This window comes from Rhinopithecus bieti, unplaced genomic scaffold (genome assembly GCF_001698545.2).
Source record: "Rhinopithecus bieti isolate Rb0 unplaced genomic scaffold, ASM169854v2 scaffold_14741, whole genome shotgun sequence".
Lineage (NCBI taxonomy): Eukaryota > Metazoa > Chordata > Mammalia > Primates > Cercopithecidae > Rhinopithecus > Rhinopithecus bieti.
Window position 1 is genome coordinate 502,654 of NW_016807965.1, and position 24,420 is coordinate 527,073.

A 24,420-nucleotide genomic window follows, 5' to 3' on the forward strand; every position below is an offset into this window, starting at 1 on the left:
AAATATAAATAAATAAATAAATAAATAAATAAATAAATAAATAAATAAATAAAAAATAAAGAGGGGGCAGAGAAACAGGCAGGAAGCACCCAGAGAAAAGACGGGCCCAAATAAACTTGACTGTATGTCACAATTTTGCCAAGGGCTGACTCTGCCAATCAGTCTAAGATGCCATGAGCAAAACTCCCTTTATTATTGTCTTTTCTTTCTGTTCATTAATATTATTTAATGAGCAGTTATTAAGCACTTGCAGTGTGCAAATATTGTGGGACAATGCAGTCCCTGTCCTGAGACAATTTAGCGAGAGTTGATTCATTTAATACTCTTAATGATCAAACACAGCACATTAATATAGTGAGTTTAATCTGTGTGGGTGCACACGCACTCATGCTTGCGTGTGCAGATGCTTAGTTATATATGTAGATTATTCACAGTTCAGTCATTTCCATAATCAATCATTCCAACATCTTTTCTGGTTCAGATGACCATCTCACACCCCTCCCACAAAACTCAGCATGTTGAAATGCTCACTGCACTTGGCGTATACACCTAAAATTAACTTTTGTTTTTTAGAATTAGAACACAGTCAGATTTTCCCAAGTATTACTTATGTAAAACTGTTATTGGGGTAATTTTGTAGTAATTAAGTATATGAGAGTAATTAAGGACTTCTCCGAATCTAATCATCAATCCCTGTTACTATGTAAGCATTAATAACATCATGGCTGATATGGAAAATTATTCCTGATTATGACTGCTGATTATAACATCGGAATAACATGAAGTGCATTCATCGGCTCATTTCTTTTGTGAATGTCACAACTTTCTCCATGAAATCTATTACACTGTTGATTTATAATCAATTATGTTTGTCTTTCTGGGATTTCAAGACGTGACACAATGCTTAAGTTCTAAGCAATGCAATTTCTTGACTTGCTGCTTTATTATTTCATAACCTCATATATGCAGTTGTGATGAAATTTTCTGTGGGAGTATGTTTATTGTCTTTAAAATCAGCCTTTAAAAATAACCTTTAAGCAGGGCGCGGTGGCTCATGCCTGTAATCTAGCACTTTGGGAGGCCAAGGCAAGTGGATCACCTGAGGTCAGGAGTTCGAGAGCAGCCTGGCCAATGTGGTTAAACCCCGTCTCCACTAAAAATACAAAAAATTAGCTGGGTGTGGTGGTGCGTGCCTGTAATCCCAGCTACTTTGGAGGCGGAGGCAGGAGCATCTTTTGAATCCTGGAGGCGGAGGTTGCAGTGAGCTGAGATCGCACCACTGCACTCCAGCCTGGGCGACAAGAGCGAAAGTTTGTCTCAAAAAATAAACAAATAAAATTAAAATTAAAATAACCTTTAAATATTTAACACTAAATCGGCAGTGATGAAATCAGTCTTTGCTACAGCCCATAGGAATCTTGTTGGAAAGTACCATTGCACAATCACCGTGAGTAAACAGCCAACTGAGGAAGAAGTTAGCTAAACTTGTATTTGCCACCTCACTGCCATTTAAATATCAATGCTCTGATATTTCTACAGTTTGAAAGATGCTTTGGCTCCTTGGTGGGACAAGCCGTTTACAATATGTTTTGTTCTTGGAGTCCTGTTGGTGTCTGGAAACCCTTTGTTTCTTGTTGCACTCAATTTGAACTGGACTGACAAGCTTACAGCTCCATACTGAGGTAAGAAAATGCCACCATTGTCTGGGAGCTGACTGGCCTGCTTTAGGGAGCCTACATGCAGGGCATGCTTTAAATCATGGGAAAGATAGCTCAGGAACCATAGAAGCCATGACCAACAGGGAGGGCGCACCCTTCCCACTGCTGCTGCATTGATTTCAAACAGCCCAGGCTGAGAAGGTAGCTTCATGGTGTTTTCCTAACGAAATCTAATAAATGGTATGTGGATGACAGAAATCTCTGTGTTGGCGACTAGAAACTCCAGAGGGATGCAAAATAAGAGCACACAGTGGAAAGAATGGAAACCGAAGAGAATGGAAGAGATGGGAAAACATAGGGTAGAACCCTCAGAAAGAGGCCTGTGAGCTCCACCCCGACTTCCAAGGGAGGATATGAATGAATCTGTCTGTGAGACAGGTCATATTAGTCCCATTTTACAGATTAGAAAACCATCCCAGAGTGTGTTTGGCAGCCCCTTCAGTGTGCCTATCCAGTGAACATTGTTAATGGAATCTCTGTTTTGTTAACTATGGCAATGCACTAAAATATCCATCTTCCCAGACCCCCTTGCTGTGTGACTAAGGGTACACGATGTGTAGAATATCAGCATTCATGCTGTGACCAGGAGGATGGAAGCCACCTGTTAACAATGACAAAGCACAAAGTTAGGAGGAGGCATGGGCACTGTGGACTCTGTGAGGCTCCTTCTCCACTTTGCACTGTTTCCTATTAGACATCTTGTCATGAGAGAAGGCTGAGGGTGGTGGCTCATGCCTGTAATCCCATCACTTTGGGAGGCTGGGGTGGGTGGATCACTTGAGGTCAGGAGTTCAAGACCAGCCTGGCCCACATGGTGAAACGCTGTCTCTACTAAAAATACAAAAAATTAGCCAGGCATGGTGGTGTGCATCTGTAGTCCCAGCTACTCAGGAGGCTGAGGCAGGAGAATAGCTGCAACCCAGGAGACAGAGGTTGCAGTGAACATAGATCGTTCAGGGTGAGACTCCATCTAAAAAAAAAAGACATCTTGTCATGAGAGAAGAGTAAATTGCACACTGGGGTTGTTGGTGGTGTTGCTATAACATAATAAATAAACCCTGAAAAATCTTTTCCTCTGCACAAATGTGTATTAAAAATAAGGTCTTTGAGAAATCTACAATTGGGTCACACCACTGAAAATCTTCGATACCTTCTAATTACTGCAGTAACAAAATAGTCAAGAGGAAATTTAGATGGGCAGTTTAGTGTGGCTATAGGCTCCTGGGTGGTTATTAAAAATCACATAAGATAGACTGGAAAGGCTGGCCGACAGGTACTGAGACAACAACTGATAGCAGGGCCCAGTGCACAGGGCCCAGTGCAGAGGACGTTTTTCTTCTCTTCTCTTACTATTCCAGCTTTTGTCTAGGAAAGACTGTGTGTGAACAAACACAATTACACATTAATCTGACATCATTCCCCTATTTACCAGTTGCATCTGAGTGAACGCAACTCTTTAATAAGTCACTGTTGTTTGGGTGTTCTGTACATGTGGCCCAACATAATCCCAACAGTTAGAGCTTAATGTTCCTACCTCTCCCATTCCAGTCTCTACACAGCACTCTACTTGATTGTCCTAAAATACTGGGCTGACTTCTTCATTCGGTAGGTTACATTTAGCATGACACAAAACCCTTCATGAGCTGGCCTTGTGAGTTCTCCATCCTCTTCCTCCTCTACTCCATGGCTTAACCTGTGTACTCCAGCCATCCCCTTGGCTCTTCCCTCTGTGCACACACACACCACACTGTCATTTGTGTTCTCACCTGTGCTCTTTGCTTCCTCTCTGCCTGGAATGCCTGCCCAATAAGGTATTTATCTCCAAAACCCTCTTCAAGCATCACCTCTACAGACCCTTCTTTGACATCTTCTTCTGAATAAATCAAGTGCCTTTTGCAGCTTCTCTTATTGCATATGTCACAGTGCATTGATTAAATGACATTCATGTTTGCCTGGCACATAGTGAGTGACCAATGAACACTTGCTGAACTGAACTTGGTGTCTCCTTGATGGGCCCAGAAGCAGGAAGATTGGGAAAATGCTGTTGTAGGAATTCTCATGGCATGCTAATAATCCTGGAGTGATTAGGGCATTTAGAAAGAAATGATCCATTAGTCCAATAACAAAACGTACAAATATCAACTCTTGGGCAACTAATCCAGGCAACATTCTGAAGCTTGTCTGGGCAAGAGAAGTGTCCTAAGGAAAAAGAAAAGACCAAAGAACAAGTTTACATGATTGCAGAGTGTCCTTATGTTTACATCTAAAATAAAGGACTAAAGTGTATTAAGAAGTTGTCTTGGAGATCTCACCTGAACAGAGACCCATAAATGTTACCAAGATTCAAACATTAAAGGAAATGATACCTCATTCCCTGTACTAATGAAAGTAAAATGAATGAATGAGATGGATGCAGAGTCAACAAACCTGAGCACTAGTCCTGGGTCATTCACTAGGTGAGAAAACTTGAAAAAGCAGTGCTGGTAATCTTTCAAAGTACGCCTTTTACAAAATGCCTCAATAAAAATATAGAGAGAGCACACAATGTCTAGGCTCAGTATCATTTAGTATTACAGCATGATTAACAAAACCCAATGGACCTCATCTTCTTCATTTGGAAGACCAAAGCCCATCTGACTTGTAACCTTTCATAGCTCTCTGTAATGCAACAACATCTACACACAGGAGTCTGTATTTCCCCATGGAAATATAAATGTTTATTTATTTCAGTGTGCCTTTGACTTAGAAACATGTTGTTGGTTAAGAATATGGCTTGGGGCCGGGAGTGGTGGCTCATGCCTGTAATCCCAGCACTTTGGGAGGCCAAAGTGGGTGGACTGCCTGAGGTCAGGAGTTTGAGACCAGTCTAGCCAACTTGGTGAAACCCCATCTCTACTAAAAACACACAAAAAAAGCCGGATGTGGGGGTGTGCGCCTGTAATCCCAGTTACTCAGGAGACTGAGGCAGGGGAATTGCTTGAACCAGGGAGGGGGAGGTTGCAGTGAGCCGAGATCGTGCCACTGTACTCCAGCCTCAGTGACAGAGTGAGACTACGTTCCAAACAAACAAACAAACAAACAAAGAATATGGCTTGGAAATTTAGACCTCTTGATAAAGGCACCTGTATAGTTTGCTAAGGCAGCAATGCCTAGACATTTTATATTCTTATTTGTCTCAGTTGTTGTCTCTAAAAATACAGTGATGGTATTTCTCCCTGACCTCTACCTACTGCAAGGAGTACAGAAGAAATGAGGGTGACTACACTCATTAAAACCACGAACTTTTTGAAAGAGAGAACAAACACTCACTTGAACTATTGCATTAGCAACCCTGACACTGCTTTGGGCTTTAAAAATCAAGTTTTATTAGGGGATGGTGTTCCCTGTTACCAAGATGCTGTATAACTCCCGCAAACTCGTCCAACAAAAGCTGAAAGGCACGACCAATAAATGCAACTCATTAAGAAGGTCTCATTTTTACTCTCAGCATTGTACTGCCCACTTGAAAAATAGTAAGATACATTTTGTCCTTACTCTAAAGAGTAGTTGATGAGAACTGCTAGAAATGTTGCCTAGAAAGTTCCAGAAAACAAATTCAGAAAGTGCTTGGAGAATGAAGTAAGGCTACATCTGGATACCTACCAATTAACTACTAGCAATGGACAAATGGCTATTACAGGGGCATACCCTTTGCAACCTCATCGCAACAGTCACTTGCCCATCTTCCTGGAGAAAGTCATGATTTCTCAATTTGCCTAACTACATTTTAAACTTATTTTTAGGGCTGATATTAGCAGTTTCTCACTGGCCCTGGGAACTTTTTTAACAATTAGAATGTGAAAGTTCAGGCCTAGCACAGGTGACTGACACCTATAATCCCAAAACTTCGAAAGGCTGAGGCAGGAGGATCACTTGAGCCCAAGAGTTCAAGACCAGCCTGGGCAACATAGTGAGACCCCATTTCTACAAAAACAATAAACGAAATTAGCCAGGTGTGGTAGTGTGTGCCTGCAGTCTCAGCAGCTCGGAAGGCTAAAATAAGACTGTCTCAACCCAGGAGTTTGAGGCTGCAGTGAGCTATGACTGTGCCTTGGGGACACAGTGAGACCCTGTCTCTAAAATAAATTGTTTTAATGTGAAAGTTAAAAAATTCCCAACAATTTCAAGCTGACAATATATTCATTATTTAACTGAAAAAAAAAAAAAAAAAGAAATGTGGAAGAAGAGTATTTTGCCAAGAAGTGTGGGAAAATAATAGGGTAGATACCATTTTCTATATCCTCTTGTCTATTATTCACTTGTTGAATGAGGGAGTGTCAATCACTTAGTCAGTAAATATTTACTAAATGCCTACTTTGCACCAAGTATTATGCCTGCCCTAGGGCTACAAACATTATCCCTATTCTCAAAGAGTCTAATTTTAAAAATGGAAAGGGATAGAAGGAGGAGCATTAAATTAATTAAGCTCCTACTCTGTGCCAGGTGCTTTTCTTGTCAAATCTTCCTAACAACTGAAGAGAGAAGATAGATGAAATGTCCCCAACTTAACGAATGTGAACTAAGACTCCATAATTTGCCCAGAGTCACACAGTTCAGGGTAGACTAGTGTTTGCATTCAAATTGGTCTAATTTCAAAACACTTTTTGAAGATTTCTTTAGAGAAAAAAGAAGAAATCACCCATTATCCTGCCATCCTGATATAAAACCGTCAATATTTTAGAGAACTTCCTTCCAATTTTCTTCTACACATAGGTCAATTTTAAATTTTAAAATGTGTTTCACAGTTGTAATCAAAATGTGTTACACTGCATTTTCTTGGAACTTTGATACCATCAACTGTGAAATGCTCCATTACTCTAGATAGCACCAGAAAGAAAAATCACTGCCAATTATATGATGCCACCATGAGCTATGTCCAGATTTCAGTGATGTTAAAACGTGAAGGTGAAAAATTTGTGTCTTAGAATCAATGGCCTACTCTACATTTCACACAGCCCACACTCAGGCTGTGCACCTCCTGCCTGGAGTGGTGAGGATGGCTTCATGGCGCAGGGGACCGAGGTCTCTTTCGCAGTAGATAAACTCCTTGACTGGACTGGCAGGCCCTCCTCAGAGGGAAGAGGGCTCAATTTGCCTGTCTTTCGCGTGCCTTGATGCCTTGCCTTGTGCACAGTAGGTACTCAAGAAGTATTTCTTGGTTGAATAAATACATAACTAAAGCTTGAGAAACAATTTATAGCCAGCAGAAGGTAAAAATGACCATAGGCCTGCAGAATGGTACAAGTGCAAATTTTGATGGGGGTTTGTGTGGCTACACTGGGGAAGTGGGGAGATGAGATGGATAGAACTTTGAGACAGAACCAATAGCTCTGGTTTTTCAAAGTCTCTTCCTTCCTACAGCTGGCTGCTGCTTTTGTATCACCTCCTCTTTGCTGTTCAGGCCTTTACTTTGATGTTCTTGTCCAAGCCTAGCTCCATAGTGCTGGTTGATTTTGCCATCTTGGAAAATTGTTCACACTCAGTTTGCATATTGATTTAGATTTGTTTGGGAACATCACTCATTAATTTCAAGTAATAACTCATATGGAGAAAATTCAGGCATCAGCAAGAGGCAGGTAGAGGAGAGTTGTATTTTTTAGTAGTTGAAACATTCAGCCTAAAAGGACAGTATCTCTTCTGCTTATACAGATCTGACTGCCCTAGGAAGTAAAAGCCTGTGACAGTTCAAATCTATATGATTTGGCAATTCAGCTTTCTATGGATGCTCACTAAGATGGGTGCCTGAAATGGCAAAATGAGTTTAAATAAAGAAAAGAAACTAAGACTTAGTTCTCTATGCATATTCCCCATTAAACACAAGATCTGCACATTTAGAAAATCATTATTATTTCTCTTGTTTTCCTTTTCTCCGTTTCATCCTCCGTTCACCTAACAAGTATCCGTCTCTTTGCCACTTGTAAAGAGCTGTGTTAAGTTTCCTAAAAGATACAGTTTTCTGATGGGTCAGTCAATGCTCACAGAGAAGTTTGCACATTAATAGTGAAAGCATGTTTTATTCACAGATAAGTAAATCACAAGGTAGAGGAAGCATAAATACTACCAGAGAAAGGCGAAACAAAATCAGAGTTTAGAGCCTGGAGAGATGACATTGGCTGGGAGATCAGAAAAGGTTTCAGAGAGGAGCTGTCATTCCACCTGCGCCTTGAAGGTTAGAGAGGATGTGAACCTATGAGAATGAGAGCAAAAACCTAGCAGAGCAGAGGCATGCTTGGGCACAAGAACTCCTGTCATGTCTTTCTCCATAGGCAGTCTATTGTTTAGAAACAGGATGCTATTGCTGGTGTTAGAGCCCTGGTCAATGAAAAAACCAACAACTTGAGCTGACCAGTGTGAGGTGTAATAAATCATATCATCGTCAGGCCAGAGTCAGGAAAATACCATAGGATTTCATGCCTATCAAGTGTGAAAGTTTAGAAGCAAATGAAAGCCTAAGCCTCGTGCAGAACAGAACATCTGAAATCCACGACAGGTAACTAAGACGAAAAGCAACAGCACAATGTCACTTTTCAAAACTCAAGGGACTGCCAGCTTCTTGCTTACCATGGACATGGATACCATTTGGTTGAAAAGAAGAATTTGTCTCTGGCTGATAGGACTTCAGGTGTGAACCTGATGGCTGCTGGGTATGGGGAGGCTGTGTTCTTTGCAGTATTGAAGAAGGAGCCGGAACTCTCCGGGGGCTGATATGGTGAGGAGATGGAGCAGAAGGTGCAAACCTGAGAAAACAATTATAAAAGGAAACATGAGGGACATAAAACAGCAGGAACAAAGACAAACTCTCCAAAGCCAAATTCTCACCTCCCATTCTGGCTAACCAAGAGCGTGACAACAAGTTTTTTAAAAAAAAAATCCTTCAGGATTTTTCTCTACCCTCTCCCTCCCCACTGCCGTTTCCCATTTAACCACTGAATTCTCAACTGAGATACAGAGGGAATAAACAAGAACAATAAAGGGAAAACCTACTCACAGTTTGGGTTTCTCAAGATTTCTAAGCTGCATTTCAAGTACACTATGTTTGGTGAAATTCAAAGTACATCTTTTGCCAAGCCCTTTTTCTGCTAATTTTTAAAATCCATTTGCATTTTAGGGGGAAATTTGATCCATATGTTTCTGAATGATTTACACTTAGCTCATAAACATTTTGTTTTGTAAGATATATCTGAGGTCCAAGAAGTGTTGTTACAAGTCTTTATTATGAGCCTCTCTAATCCTATTCTCTTTAAACAATGCATTTTCTTTTGCCAAGAATGAATTAACTTAAACCTCAAAGGTCAAGTGTGGCTTGAAATCCAGAACCCATGAGATCTGCGTGGGCTCCGTGCCTGGCAAAGAGTATTCTTGAGGGTGTGATAGGAACATGATGTAGGAGTCACATGCGCCAATCACAGTAAGACTACTGGTGGTTTCTGGGGTGGGGGACATATTGGTGTTTAAATAAGGTGATGTTGGCAAGAAACCTGGGATATGAAATGGATGATTGTACATTGATCTTCCAATTGTAAAGGAAAATTGGAAAGACCTGACTCACTATGTTTAAAATTACAGTTTATGCTTTCTACCATTGAAGGCAAGATGGAATTGTGAGAACAATGTTACAGTTTGGCAATGTCTATCAAATATCAAAATGATCTTCTGGGTGCCAGTTCAGTAGAGGACTGGCACAAGTGTAGGGGAGAAAGGAGCAAGGAGTCTGTCAGTGCAGTAAAATGAAGCAGCAAAATAACTTTGGGGAAAACTACACTAGCAATGAATTGTTTAGTTTCCTCAAAAAGTCCCAGTAAGCTGAAAACTTTTAATCAGCTGTTCCTTACAGTGTGTAGAAAGACAGGCTTTGTTTTGCATTAACATGTATAGGTCACCATCTGCTTACATTGCTTATTTCACAGGAACAAATCACTTTAACTTTGCTGGGCTTTTGTGGAGGGCCATAGATGATAAAAAGGGAAGATGAACCAGTCAAGTTTATAAAGTGATTGGAAACATTCTGAACCAGAATATTTAATAAGGGTAGAACTTCTATGTTTGTACTGTAGTAGTAAGAAAGCATGGGACAAAAATCTCATGTTCTTTTTGCTTTTCCCATGTGAGGTGTGATGAGACTATAGAAGAAGGTGAATCTAAGAACCAAGAAAGGAGGAGTCGGACTTGCTAACCTCTAGGGAAAAGAGGTCAAGGCAGGGAGCTTAAACAAACCAGCTGGGTTGGGATGCCTGTTTAATTGATCATTTACATCTTCATTCCGCTGAAAGAGAATGAATAGTAACTGACTGTCCCGTGCTGGGTAAATACACATTGTCTGAGCATATCATCTTAATTGGGATTACCCTGAAAAGATGTGCTGAATAGCTGGAGAGAAAACACAGCAAGCAAATCCTGGCACTGCCCTGATAACATCTAGTAAAACTCATTTGCCAGGATTCCTCATATGGAGGCTATTTTCTGGGGGAACATGTCTTTAACGTGTCTTGCAAGTTGCTCTGAGGGTGTGGGAGAGGGATGAGGAATTGTGAGATCACAGACTTTAGGGGTAGAAGGAATCCAGGTTACCACCTAATCCCGAATCCCCTGGTACTTAAAGATCCCCAGGGTTGGAGGGAGGAAGGATCTGAATTTCAAGGCAACCTATGGTGCTATTTAACAGTCATTGCTGGTGTCCCAGTTTGGGCAAAGGAGCAAGATCCTTTGATTGGCTCCCTAATTCTATTTCCTCAGTTGTAAAGATGCAACTTGCTCTAGATGGTTTTACAGTCCCTTCTTCTGGAATGTCTGCTATCCTCTTTCTGTTGAGGACTGATGGGACACACGATGTGTGAATGGGCAAGTCAGCAAGTAGATCTATATCTAGATCCTACATATATATGATTCTATATAATTATATGCTAATTAAATCATTCTTATGTACTCATTCATGGAAGTTCCAAACCAGGGCCATGCTCTCTTGGCTACCAAATAGTACCCAGTATAATACCATTGAATAAAGAAAAAAATATGACAGGTACAAATCATGGTTTTAGCACTACTATCTCAAGGACACGCAGGAATAAAATATTATGGCTTCAACTGACTCAAGATTTTGCTTTTTCCTAATTCAGGCTGAATTTTCCTCTATGTTATTCAAATAAATGAATTTATATAGTATAAAGTTAATATAATTTCAAAACACATTATGTCACCCCATATAAAGTATTAATGAAAATTTAAATATAAACTATTCTAAGTAAAATACACATTTAAAGTAGGCTTTGATTTGAAAAGGAAAGAAATAATACAGAAATGTTAACTTTTAAACATGTAGAGCAAAAAAAAAAAAAAAAGGACAAAAGTGATCACAATTATCCAGACAATTGCTAGGAACAAGGAAGTAGATAGGAAGCCACCACTAAAAAGTCCAGCATAAGAAGTGAGTGTATATATAGGATTGATTTTCAAGTACAGCAGACAGAATCAATTTTGTTGCTGTGTAAAAACACCACATAGTACCATACTTAAAATATTTCAAAATTTATTAATTTAAATTTAATGTTTATAAAGTTAGTTATTTGTTAACTAGCTCATAGTAGAGTAGAAATAGTAAACTAAAATCAGGGGTGAGAGGGCAGGAGAGGTGTGGGGAAGATGAAGAGAGAGTCTTCCTGTTCGAGGTAAAGTCCTTGTGAATGTCAAAACACAAAAATGGACAACTCTTCCCTTAGCAAGAGAAATGCCAGGAGATGATTCAACAAGCTAACAAGTAGTCTGAGGTTATTTGGTGCAAAAGCAAACAACAAACAAACAGAAAACACACATGCTTAGATGCTCCCTAAGCAAAAATAAACTGTTTTCACTATTGTTGAAGGCAAGGTGCAGGCCTCAGAATCCCATCTTCTAAGTGTCTGCACCTACTTTCCAATCCTGTTTCTTCAAAGCGCGCGCGCGCACACACACACACACACACACACACACACACACACATCAAAATGAATATGCCCTGAATATTCTGCCCCTAAAAGTTAAGTGAGACTTTATTTTAAATCAAATGAAGGTGAATTAAATTTTTTTGATGCTAAAATAAAACATGGTGATGCCGAGGATAAATTGCAGTTTTTTGCCATTTTCCCTCTTACGGAGTATCTTATTCCCCAATTATGTCAGACCAAGATGACATCACTCTCATTCATGTTGAGTTACAGTGTGTCCAAGAGCCAGAAGAGACACCTTCTGACATCTTTTCTAGGTCCAACCCTGTTCTCTGGTTGCTGATCTGCAGTTGACATTTCAGAGCTTTCATTAGACATGGCTTACTAGTCTCTTCTTTAGCTTTTTAAACTTCTTTGAAACAATAGATGATTGCTCTGTAAATGGGCACATAACAGCCTAAAAAAAAAAAAAAAAAAAAATTACTGCTTACCAGAAACAGATCGCACAAAAGCTAACCAGAGAACTGAGTCAAACATTTCCACTCATTTGGTAGAGGAGTTTGTATAACCCTACCAAGAGCAATGGTATGCAAAAGAAAAAAAAGAAAGGGAAGGGGAAGGATTTTAAAACTTTATAAAAATTCCTCTGTGGGGAGCTGGGTGTGGTGGCTCACGCCAGTAATCCCAGCACTTTGGGAGGCCGAGGTGGGCGGATCCCGAGGTCAGGAGATAGAGACCATCCTGGTTAACACAGTGAAACCCCGTCTCTACTAAAAGTACAAAAAATTAGCCAGGTGTGGTGGTGGGCGCCTGTAGTCCCAGCTATTTGGGAGGCTGAGGCAGGAGAATGGCATGAACCCAGGAGGCGGAGCTTGCAGTGAGCCAAGATCGCACCACTGCATTCCAGTCTGGGTGACAGAGCAAGACTCCGTCCAAAAAAAAAAAAAAAATCCTCTGGGGGTTGAGGAAACATTTAAAACGTTTCTGCAAATATGTATCTCTACCTATCTCAAAGAATGTCTGATTATTTGGGAGTATTTACTTGGCCACTCTCTTTCCCTTCTACACCCTTCTCCTCTGCTTTCTCAGCCACAATCCCCTGTTATCATTGAGCTCCCCAGCCATGCAGTCGCGTGGCCCAACAGCATTCAATCTTAGACTGTTTCTCAGATCAGTTGCTCCCAACTGAGATGCATAGACACTGAGACACTGAGACACTGAGAACTGCTTAGGTTCATGTGCAGAAAAAGTGGGAATGGCAGGAGAAGCAGATGGACAAAGGAGAAGACAGACAGGCCAGAAGTCACACCCACCTGGGCTTGGATCCTGGGTCTGTCTATTACTAGCTGGGTAAACAAGTAAATTCCCCACTTTCTCCCAGGATCAATTTTAAGCATAAAATAAAGGTAATCTCAACTTTCACTGAAGGTTGTAAAGTCCATGGTGACATTTATTCATTCAAGGGGTCTGTGTTGAACACTAAATGTGTGGCATTGTTCTAAGCACTAGGGGTAGAGCAACAAAAGACACATATCTCTGCCTTTGCAGAACTTACATTTTAGTAAGGGGAGGCAGGCAGTGAAGAAATTTAAGTAAGCAACGTATCTACTGGGCTAGAGAAAATGAGTGCTATGGAGAAAATCAGGGAGACAGCAAAGGGTAGGGTGGATTAGGAATAATTTTAAATTGGGAAGTCAGGAATATCAAAGTACTTAATACAATAAATGTCTGATGCCTTCTGGGTGGCCAATACATGTTTATGGAATGACTGATTGAATGTAATTTTAAGGCATCCCTGACATTAACATGTACCCCAGTGTTCGAGAGCTGTGTAAGACTGTGGTCCCAGCAATGTATTAGAACATCTATAGAGTTCTTAGAAAATATTAAGACTCTTTCCTTCTTCGACTATTCAGATATAAACACTAAGGCTCAAAAGAAAGTGAGGCATACTGTTGGTGGGAATGTAAATTAGTTCAACCATTGTGGAAGCCAGTGTGGTGATTCCTGAAAGACCTAGAACCAGAAATAGCATTTGACCCAGAAATCCCATTATATACCCAAATCCCATTACTTTGGGTATATAATCCCATTATATACACAAAGGAATATAAATCATATAGAGATACATACACATGTATGTTCACTGCAGCACTATTCACAATAGCAAAAACATGGAATCAACCCAAATGCCCATCAATGATAGACTGGATAAAGAATATGTTGTACACATACACCATGGAATACTATGCACCCATAAAAATGAATGAGATCATGTCATTTGCAGGGACATGGATGGAGCTGGAAGCCATTATCCTCAGCAAACTAATGCAGGAACATAAAACCAAACACCGAATGCTCTCACTTATAAGTGGGAGCTGAACAATGAGAACACATGGACACAGGAGGGGAACATCACACACTGGGGCCTGTTAGGGGGTGTAGGGGAGGGAGAGTATCAGGAAAAATAGCTAATGCATGCGGAGTTTAATACTTAGGTGATGGGTTGATAGGTGCAGCAAACCACCATGGCACAAGTTTACCTCTGTAACAAACATGCACATCCTGCAAATGAATCCCAGAACTTAAAATAAAATTAAATTGAATTAAAAAAAGAAAGTGGAGCATTTACTCATGTGGCTGATTTTCTGGTTCTAGAAGTAGTTAATCTTGGTCTCGTGTATAGGTCTCCTATGTTGGTGCTGAGTTTCCCAATGGAATATCCTGAGTCCACAAATTCATACAATTACAGAATGGTTTAGCTGGAAAGGGCACTGGAGCACCACCTTATTTGGATAAAAAAAAAAAAATGCCCAACGAGGTAAAATACTTTGCTTAAACTCACAAAGGTGAGAAAGACTTCTCTAGTGGAGATATAAAGCAAGCAAGAGTGGTGGGGTGAGGGAGGAACGAGGAAGATTCCTGAGGGCATCTGAAATGTTCATCTTTATCATGGGCTGGTGGGAGGGCGTGTCAGCATCATACTACCTTTAAAAAATCGAGCAATGGCAAGTGTAGCTCAGTGTGCTTTGGTGAACTTGCTCAGTCCCGAACTGGAGTTCTTCATGCACAACACAGAATATACCTTTAGTCTTTCTAACTAGTTAACTCCTTTCAGGTAGGGCTCTTTCCCCTGTGTATAAGTTCAAAGTATTTCTTTGTCAATGTCCACATTCATTTCTTTAACAAAATTTACTAATAGATTGTGTTACAAGTCAAGCATGTCATAAATATTTCTTTCTTTTCTTCATTTGTACTGTACCCACAAGCAGTTCTAGTCAGCAATGTAGGACTGTGTTTTAGCACTGCTTTGGGGGTTAACACTTTGAAAAGAAGGAATTTATGTGTTTACATGATCAACTAGATTAAAAGTCGGTATGTGTTCTGGATAGCTTCTTTCCCCTCGTCTCTTCCACGGCGGCTACAGACCTCCTGAAGAAGGAAGGATTCATTAGAACAGCTTGTTTCACTGTATTCACACGAAAAATATTATTGATTTGCTGCCAGGGAGTAGAAATAATGGATATAAACTAGTCTACGATGGATTTGGGGAGGTATTTTTTATTTCCCCAAAGAATTGCAGGGTATCATCTGTGGCGGTTTTAAAATTCATCTGTGAAAACTAATCAATGAAAAATGGCTGTAGCAGTTGGCCAACTGCAGAGGGGGAAGAAAGGAATCCTTTTCAAAAGTTAAAAAGAAAAGCCCAGTTTTAAGGATTTCACATCTGATTTAACATCTAAAAAAACCCCGCAATGATAATACCCCACTTTGTATAGCCAGACAGCACTCCATTTTAGTAGACTTTAGTGGTCTTTATAACGATTTATGAATCACTTCATGAATTCCTGGCTGACTCATCTGGGTGACTATAGTATCTACTTATACTTCCCTTCTGTCTCACAAAAGAGACACTTGGACTCAGTTCAATCCAGATTTGTCCCCAAATGAATCACAGCACGTTACTGGGGGAACTGCAAATTGAATTCGGCTTCTGAGACAATCAAGACCAGCTTTCAGTAAAGAAGGAACAGCCGCTGGGAAGTGTGGGTAATTGCAACACTGTCCACTGGGGCAGGACTGGGGCAGGCCAAGAGCTGTGTGTCCGTCTGAGGACTCTGTCCCCAAATAGTCCAAGAACTGAATCCGTCCCCTGGAAGAGTTTGGTGCTCCTTATGAGAGGCTGGGTCAATATTAACTGCAAATAATTCATTCGGTTGGAAAAGCCTAGGACTCAAAAATGATTGCCTGAACCTACATTGAGCATGACAAAATGAAGTCTGTGAAGTTGGCTGTAGGTGAAAAGATCACAAATGCTTTTTGAAGGAGATGCTCTTATATATTATGAGTGAGTGAGTGTGAGAAACAGAAAGGACAGAGTATTCTGGAGGAAAGTTTCTCCTCCTGGTATGTATAGGGAGCAAGCTGTAAGTCAAAAAAACAAAGTAATCAATGCCCAAGGCAGAGAAGTGTTATTTTTTTTTCTTCGAGATGCTGAACTAGGACCCAGAGCATTGCAGTGTTTCTCCTCTGTGGAAAAAAAAAGGGAGGAGGGGAGAACGTCTTGGGTATGTCAGAAAAATGAATTATGCAGGACCAAGAGAGGAGTTTTCTGGAATATCCTGACTGCAGAATTGGCTGTGACTCAGTTGTTTGTCTATTTCAGAATCTGACATGGGGAGAGAGGGAAGAAAGGCTGATTCTGCCAAATCCTCTCTTTAAGAAAGCACCAAACTGAAGAAAATGTATCCAGTGTGGTCCTAGACATTTGATGTAAAAAATTCTACTATGAAAAAAAAATCTGTAATGATATCATCTCTTGGGTTTCTCTGAATAGGTCAGAGCAAGGGGATTAACTCATAGTCCTGTAGCAAAGGCAAGAATCTTTCTCTTGTTCAGCATGGTGTCAGACATAGCGTTCAATCTACTTTACAATAGAATGCATTAGATGAAAGAAAAACATTCAGAAGAGAGTGTAATGAGAATGTCAGATGAGAAATAAGACAAAAAAAAACAGTGTTATTTTTGTCTAAGCATGAGAAATGGAGGCATAGGCTTACAAAAAATGGACTATCCAGTATCCTTCTCATGGTTTCAAAATGCAAACACGAGTCTTTTGAACACACCAGAAGAACTTCAAGAACCAACTTTAAATGCAGTACTCCTGCCAAGTGTGGTCAGGTGCCTTTGGAAGCCACAACCATAGAAGACTTCAAAAGTCTATATAATCCATACATTTGAAAAGAAACTGGCTGGGTGATGCTTCAGTCATTAATAACATGTGCTGTTTATATGTGCTTTTTTCCCCCATATATTGAATGCCAGGTGCAGGAATTTTCTGCACCTTCTCTTAAAGATAAGACTCAACATTTGACTAGAGAAATGAATGGAAGGAAACAGCATCTATTTTAAAAATTGACAATTAGTGAAGGGCTTTTGGCTCTTATAGATGGAAAAAGCATAAACCCTCAGATACTTGCTACTAATGTGTATCTCCAACAATCTTATCTAGTTCTATAAGAAGGTAAGTATTTAACAAATGTAGGTCATTGCAGATGAAGAATTACTCTGCTGAACATGGTTCCACAGACCTGGTTCTCAACTTGGTACCAATTCTTGTGCCCAGGTAGATGATACATTTGCCCAACTGGTGCAATGTATCATTTTCTAATCATTTTCTCTGAGGGGAAGGATGAGTAAAACAGATATTTTCTCCTTCTAACTAAACAGAAAAGCAACCAAAGACTATTTCTCCAAAAAGGATAGAAACACAAAAGGCTCATCCAATGAACTTTGCCTCTTGGTTTCTGCTCACCTCAATACTCTCCTGACCACCAATCAACACAGTTCTTCACTTGCATAAAGATAATCTCTTAGCAGCTAAGTCTCCTAACTGTCGCTACTTAGGAAAGGAAAAAACCATGAAGATTTCTGGATCACACCTTTAAAAGATTAAGTAGAGGCAATCCTTTGACCAGCCTATTCTATGTCAGAGAGGAAGCACTTTGGAATATGTGGATGTCTTGACTCAGGCTAGAATGGCTTATGGGCTTTTGCTTTGAGAATTCTGACTATATATGACTTGCTGTTTCAGAAACAGCAGATGACAAGAACATACTAACAAGTTGGAATAATACCATGAGTTAGTGTGACCTCCCTTGTTGCTTCATGCTAATGCAATGAAGTAGAGGTTGCAAGAAGAGAAATTTTATTTCACCTAAGCCTTTCTTGTTACTGTCATGACTCACTTTCCTGACTGAAAATCCAAGGGGACTAAGAAAACATCATCTTGTGCTTAACATGAGGTGGATTTGTTTGGAATACGGAAACAAAATAAAGATGGTTGATTTGGCTTTTGGAGGTCAAATGACTTCCTTGGCACTTAAAAAATTGTTTCTTTTACAGGCATCCTAATAGTTGGTTTTTGATATGTGATTATAATTAATCTAAAATGAAGAACCAGTGCATTTCAAAATAAAACGTACATGGATAAGGATCTGATGTAACAAACGCTGAAACCACAAGTGGAGCTGTTTGCTTGGGAGAGTGTCCCACAGAGGCTCCCGTCAGTGTCTCCCGTCTTCCCAGGAAGTGGCCTGGAGGAGAGTGTGGAGGTGGAAGAACAACAATTGCCTGCTCTGGGATACTGTAACCACTCTCGGAAATAACAAAGGAATGAGAGTAGTTTTATTGTTTCCATCCACATTCATTCATTTTACAAAATTCCTTAGGTTTCTACTATCAGCACTGAGCGGTAAGCATTCTGCACAAGGTAGCCGTCAACCTGAGACTGGGACCCCTGTAGGGTAATAGAAGCAATCAGTAAGCAAATAGTGCAACTTCAGGGAGCGAGAAGTCAATGAAGGAAAATTAAAGCAGAGTTAAAGAGGAAAGGGAGGTGGGAAAGGAAAGTTTTAGACAGTCAGGAAGGGCCTTTCTGAGGAGGTACTATTTGAGCAGACACCAGAAAGGAAGGCACAAGTCATGTGAGGTTCTGATGAGAGTGGCTTTCAGGTCTCAGGAACAGCAAGTGCAAAGTCCCCAAGGCAAGATTAGTGACTGTTTTTTAGAAACTCCAACAAGGCCAATGTGGCTGGAACAGATTAAACAAGGGAATTGACAATGGATGAATTTAGTAGAGGCCAGACCACAGAGGGTCATGTACACTACAAAATGGAGTTTGAATTTTATTCCAAGTATTAGCCAGGGAGAGGTGTGAACAGAAAAGAGATTATTCCATTTACATTTTAAAGGGTAACTCTTGTGGTGTAGAGCAATGCCATGTGTGTGCTGGTGGGATGAGGGTAGATGATCATAGGTAGGCAAGATTTGATGCAGAGAGACCAGTTAGAGGCTATTTTGCTTAAGATGGGAGGGGACAGTGGCTTGAACTAGGGTGGAGGAGTGAAGTCGATTAGTCTTGAAATGTATTTTGAAGATAGAACCAACAGGACCTACAGATGAATTAGATATGAGAATGTTTGGGAAAAGGGAGGAATCCGAGTTGACTCCTGGGTTTTTTAGGTTGTTAACAGTAAGTTGAAGATAACTATATAGACTTAGCTCGTGATTTTCCTCCATTATCGAGAAACACATTAGACTGAAAATTATGTTCATAGAAGTTTTGAGGAACACATGGACATTTAAATCAGAGATAGGTCAGAGAAGACTGGGGAAGCCAGTTCAGCAATGTTTTGTTGTTGTTGTTGTTGCTGTTGTTATTTTATCTTTTTCTTTTCCTCTGGAGCCATTCACAATCACTAGACTGGTAAAAAGAAAGTAACCAATGTCATCTATTTCCTTGTAAGTGTATGTGTGACTTCCAGGAGTATATCAGAGGAGTATATTTAAGAAGTTATTAGTAAGAGAAGAAAGTTCATTCCAAAGACCAAAGACCTAACTGATATTTGCCATAGAGGATGAAGCATGGCTTTGGCCATGGATCCTCAATAGTTAGGAAGCTTAAAGACTGGCTGGCCATTCTACACTGGAATAAACATTGAGAAGTACCAGGAACTTTCCATAGATTTAAAGAAAACAAAGTAGGGACAGACCACCAACCTTTTCTAATCTAAAACCCAAAGCTCTCATCTCCATTTTCAAAAATAGGATATCAGAATTTTCTGCCTCTGTACTGCTCACAACATTGAGATCAGGAACAACTTTTATTACATTCAACAATTCTTGTGTGTGCATGGGCGTGTGCATACACATGTGTTGGGTAGGGAATGGATTTTGGACCCCACCTCTCTTAATCTTGAATATCTGTGGAAGTTACCTTTCTGTAGAGAGAAACTGGTCCCCTCATGGGATGCTAAATGAGGATAACAGCTTGACTTCTACATGAAAGTGCTGTGGCCCAAAGAGAAAGAATGATGTTCATGATGACATGGCACAAGGTGAGCCCCAGAGTGACAGACTCTACCAGAGGATGATGTGGATGTCAACATGCAGGTTGACAAAAATGGTTATTTGAGGCTTATATTTGTCTTCTAACTATGACTTTTCTCAACTATTCCAATGATCAAGATTGTCAAACTTAATTGCCTATGTTTATCTGTTACCCTCTAAGTTAGATGTGTTTCTATGTGTGTTGGAAAGTCTCTGTGATACGCATCAATGACCACAGAGCAGTGTTCACTGGACAAATTGCAACTATAAGATGACACACAGTCATGCAGTGAACTCTTAGTCATATCCAAGTTTTCTCAGATATAATGGAGACAAGTGAGACAAAATTACTGCTGAATTAGATCTCTAATTTTCAAATGTTCATCACTTTGCCTTTAAAATGGAAGTAATTTTTTTTGTGACACTCAGTGACTCTTCAAAACCCTGGTAGTTCATGACTACATAAAATACAAGCTTCAAATTGCAAGAGACAAAACTGTCTTTACAAATGGTATTAAAAAGGAAAATAATACAATCCCTACTGTGCTGCTTCACTAGTCCAGGAGGTACAAAACAATGCCTTTGGCTATTTGAGAACAAGATGAACCATTTTTCAATTCCTTGTCTTTTTTCTTCTATCAGGCAGAGAATGCATTCTGAACTCTTTGTGGGTGGATAATAGACGAGGGAGGAATTTGGAATGCATGCAAGAGTCACTACATCCCCCTTACTGGCCCAACACACAACTTCTTGTCCTCAAGTTAAAGCTCAAACCTCTAAATGTGGCTGATAAGGTTACTCCCTAATTTCTACACTATATTCCACCCTTGCTGGCTCTCTTCCTCCTTAGCTTTTGTATACAACACTTGTTGTACATAGTCTTCTTGCCTGTAGGTTATCAGCTTTCAGGAAAAAATTTCTTTCTCTAGTCCTTTCTCCCCAATTTTGGGTTATGTGCTCTTTCTGTATGCATCCACAGGCCCCTATATCACCCCTTCATAATACTCTAAACTATGATTGCCTGTTGGCTTGGTGTCTTCCATTTGACTGGATGCTCTGAGAGGGCAGGGCTTCTGACAACAACCTCTTGCTTCGTAGGCATTCCCCTCATTGGTCTTTTTCCTTTCTCAAACCTTCCTTGGAACCTGTCACTGTATTACTCAGTACATGGCAGTATGGAGGTCACTAGGAAACTTAACATTCCTGCTCACCAAAAGTTAATGATTCGGTTAGCATGGTGACATCTGGTAAATAGTACATACATGAAACAGATGATAAGATCCAAGGGATTCATCAGGGGAACTTGATTTTGTGAACTGTGAGAGGCAGAGGAGAGGTTTCCTGCATTAAGAACTAAACTGAGCACCAAAGGATGGGTAACACTTGGTTAAGGATAGGAAGAAAAAGGAAGATTTTATATAGAAACAAAGCCCGAATTGAGACACAGAAAAAAGGAAACTAAGTCAGAAGTCAGACCGGTTTGAGTAGAGCTAAAGAACTTTACAGAATTGCAAAGCCATTGAATTGAAAACAGTTGCTGTCTTTGACTCTTTAGCGCCCAGGCAACCAACATCACATTCCCCATGATTAATTAGAAAATGATACCTGTCAGACTACAAAATGAGTCTCAACAAATTTTTAAAATTGTAATCATATCAAGTATCTTCTCCGGCTACGATGGAATAAAACAAGAATTCAATACCAGAAAGAACTTTGGAAACCATGCAAATACATGAAAATTAAACAGCGTGCTCCTGGATGACCATTGGGCCAAAGAGAAAGCTAAGATGAAAATTTAAAAATGTCTTGAAACAAATGAAAATGAAAATACAACATCCCTATATTGGTCCGTTTTCATGCTGCTGTTAAAGACATACCTGAGACTGGGCAGTTTACAAAAGAAAGAGGTTTAATTGGACTTCCAGTTCCATGTGGGTGGGGAAGCCTCACAATCACGGCGGAAGGTAAAGAGGAACAAGTCCCATCTTACATGGATGGCAGAAGGCAAAGAGAGAACAAGGAAGATGCAAAAGCAGAAATCCGATAAAACCATCAGGTCTCATGAGACTTATTCACTACCATGAGAACAGTATGATGGGAAACCACCCCCATGATTCAGTTATCTCCCAACAGGTCCCTCCCATAACACGTGGGAATTATGGGAATACAATTCAAGATGAGATTTGGGTGAGGACACAGAGCCAAACCATATCATTCCACCCCTGGCCCCTGCCAAATCTCATCTCCTCACATTTCAAAACCAATCATGCTTTCCTACCGTTCCCCAAAGTCTTAACTCATTTCAGCATTAACTCAAAAGTCCACAGTCCAAAGTCTCATCTGAGATAAGGCAGGTCCCTCCCACCTATGAGCCTATAAAATCAAAATAAAGCTACTTATTTCCTGGATACAATGGGGATACAGACACTGGGTAAATATAACCATTCAAAATAGGAGGAATTGGCCAAAACAAAGAGGCTACAGGGTACACGCAATTTCCCCAGTTGGGCAGTCAAATCTTAAAGTTCCAAAATGATCTCCTTTGACTCCATGTCTCAAATTCAGGTCATGCTGATGCAAGAGGTGGGTTCCCATGATCTTGGGCAGCTCTGCTCCTGTGACTTTGCAGGGTGCAGCCTCCCTCCTGGCTGCTTTCACGGGCTGGCATTGAGTATCTGTGGCTTTTCCAGGTGCACAGTACAAGCTATCAGTGGATCTACCATTCTGGGGTCTGGACCCTCTTCTCACAGCTCCACTAGACAGTATCCCAATAGAGATTCTGTGTGGGCTCTCCCATCCCACATTTCCCTTTTGCATTGCTCTAGCAGAGGTTCTCCATGAGAGTCATGCCCCTGCAGCAAACTTCTGCCTGGGCATCCAGGCATTTCCACACATCTTCTGAAATCTAGGCAGACGTTTCCAAATCTCAATTCTTGACTTCTGTGTACCCACAGGCTCAGCATGATGTGGAAGCTGCCAAGGCTTAGGGCTTGCACCATCTGAAGCCACGGTCGGAGCTTCAGGCCCCTTTCAGGCATTGCTTGAGTGGCTGGGACGCAGGACACCAAGTCCCTAGGCTGCACACAGCACAGGGACCCTGGGCCAGGCCCTGGAGACCACTTTTTCCTTCTAGGCCTTAGGGCCTCTGACTGGAGGGGCTGCTGTGAAGACCTCTGGCATGCCCTGGAGACATTTTCCCCATTGTCTTGGGAATTAACATTTGGTTCCTCGTTACTTATGCAAATTTCTGCAGCCAGCTTGAATTTCTCCCCAGAAAATGGGATTTTCTCTTCTAATGTATTGCCAGGCCATAAATTTTTCAAACTTTTATGCTCTGTTTCCCTTTCAAAACTGAATGCTTTTAACAGCACCCAAGTCACTTCCTGAATGCTTTGCTGCTTTGAAATTTCTTCTTCTGGATACCCTGAATCATCTCTCTCAAGTTCAAAGTTCCACAAATCTCTAGGGCAGAGGCAAAATGCCACCACTCCCTTTGCTAAAACATAATAAGAGTCACCTTTGTTCCAGTTCCCAACGAGTTCCTCATTTCCATCTGAGACCACCTCAGCCTTGACTTTACTGTCCATATCGCTATCAGCATTTTGGGCAAAGCCATTCAACAAGTCTTTAGGAAATTCTAAATGTTTCCACATTTTCCTATCTTCTTCTGAACCCTCCAAACTGTTTCAACCCTTGTCTGTTACCCAGTCCCAAAGTTGCTTCCACATTTTCAGGTATCTACAGCAGCACCCCACTCTACTGGTACCAATTTACTGTATTAGTCTGTTTTCATGCTGCTGTTAAAGACATACCCAAGACTGGGCAATTTATAAAAGAAAGAGGTTTAATTGGACTTACAGTTCCACGTGGCTGGGGAAGCCTTATAATCATGGTGGAATGTAAGGAGGAGAAACTCCCATTTTACATGGATGGCAGCAGGTAAAGAGAATGAGGAAGATGCAGAAGTGGAAACCCCTGATAAAACCCTCAGATATCATGAGACTTATTCACTACCAAGAGAACAGTATGGCAGAAACCATCCCCATGATTCAATTATCTCCCAACAGGTCCCTCCCACAACACATGGGAATTATGGGAATACAATTCAAGATGAGATTTGGGTGGGGACACAGAGCCAAACTATTATCAGTCCCCAAACCTGTGGAATACAGCAAAAGCAGTGCTAAAAGGGAAGTTTGTAGCAATAAATGCTTATATCAAAAAAGTAGAAAGATTACAAATAAATAATCTAAAAACATACCTCAAAGAACTAGAAAAGGAGGAACAAACCAAACCCCAGATTAGCAGGAAAAAACAAGTAATAAAGATATGAGCAGAACAATATGAAATAGAAA

The 24,420-nt window shown here is 40.5% G+C and overlaps 1 protein-coding gene across 3 annotated transcripts in view; it reads right to left on the reverse strand.

The window, feature by feature from the left end:
• The window catches only part of GLIS3 (GLIS family zinc finger 3), a 347,077-nt gene that overhangs the window by 21,749 nt on the left and 300,908 nt on the right, over positions 1-24,420 (reverse strand). For all 3 annotated transcript variants that reach the window (XM_017884258.1, XM_017884259.1, XM_017884260.1), the window contains one exon: positions 8,319-8,494. In XM_017884258.1, coding sequence (XP_017739747.1) covers positions 8,319-8,494 — 176 coding nt within the window. The remainder of the gene's footprint in view (positions 1-8,318; positions 8,495-24,420) is intronic.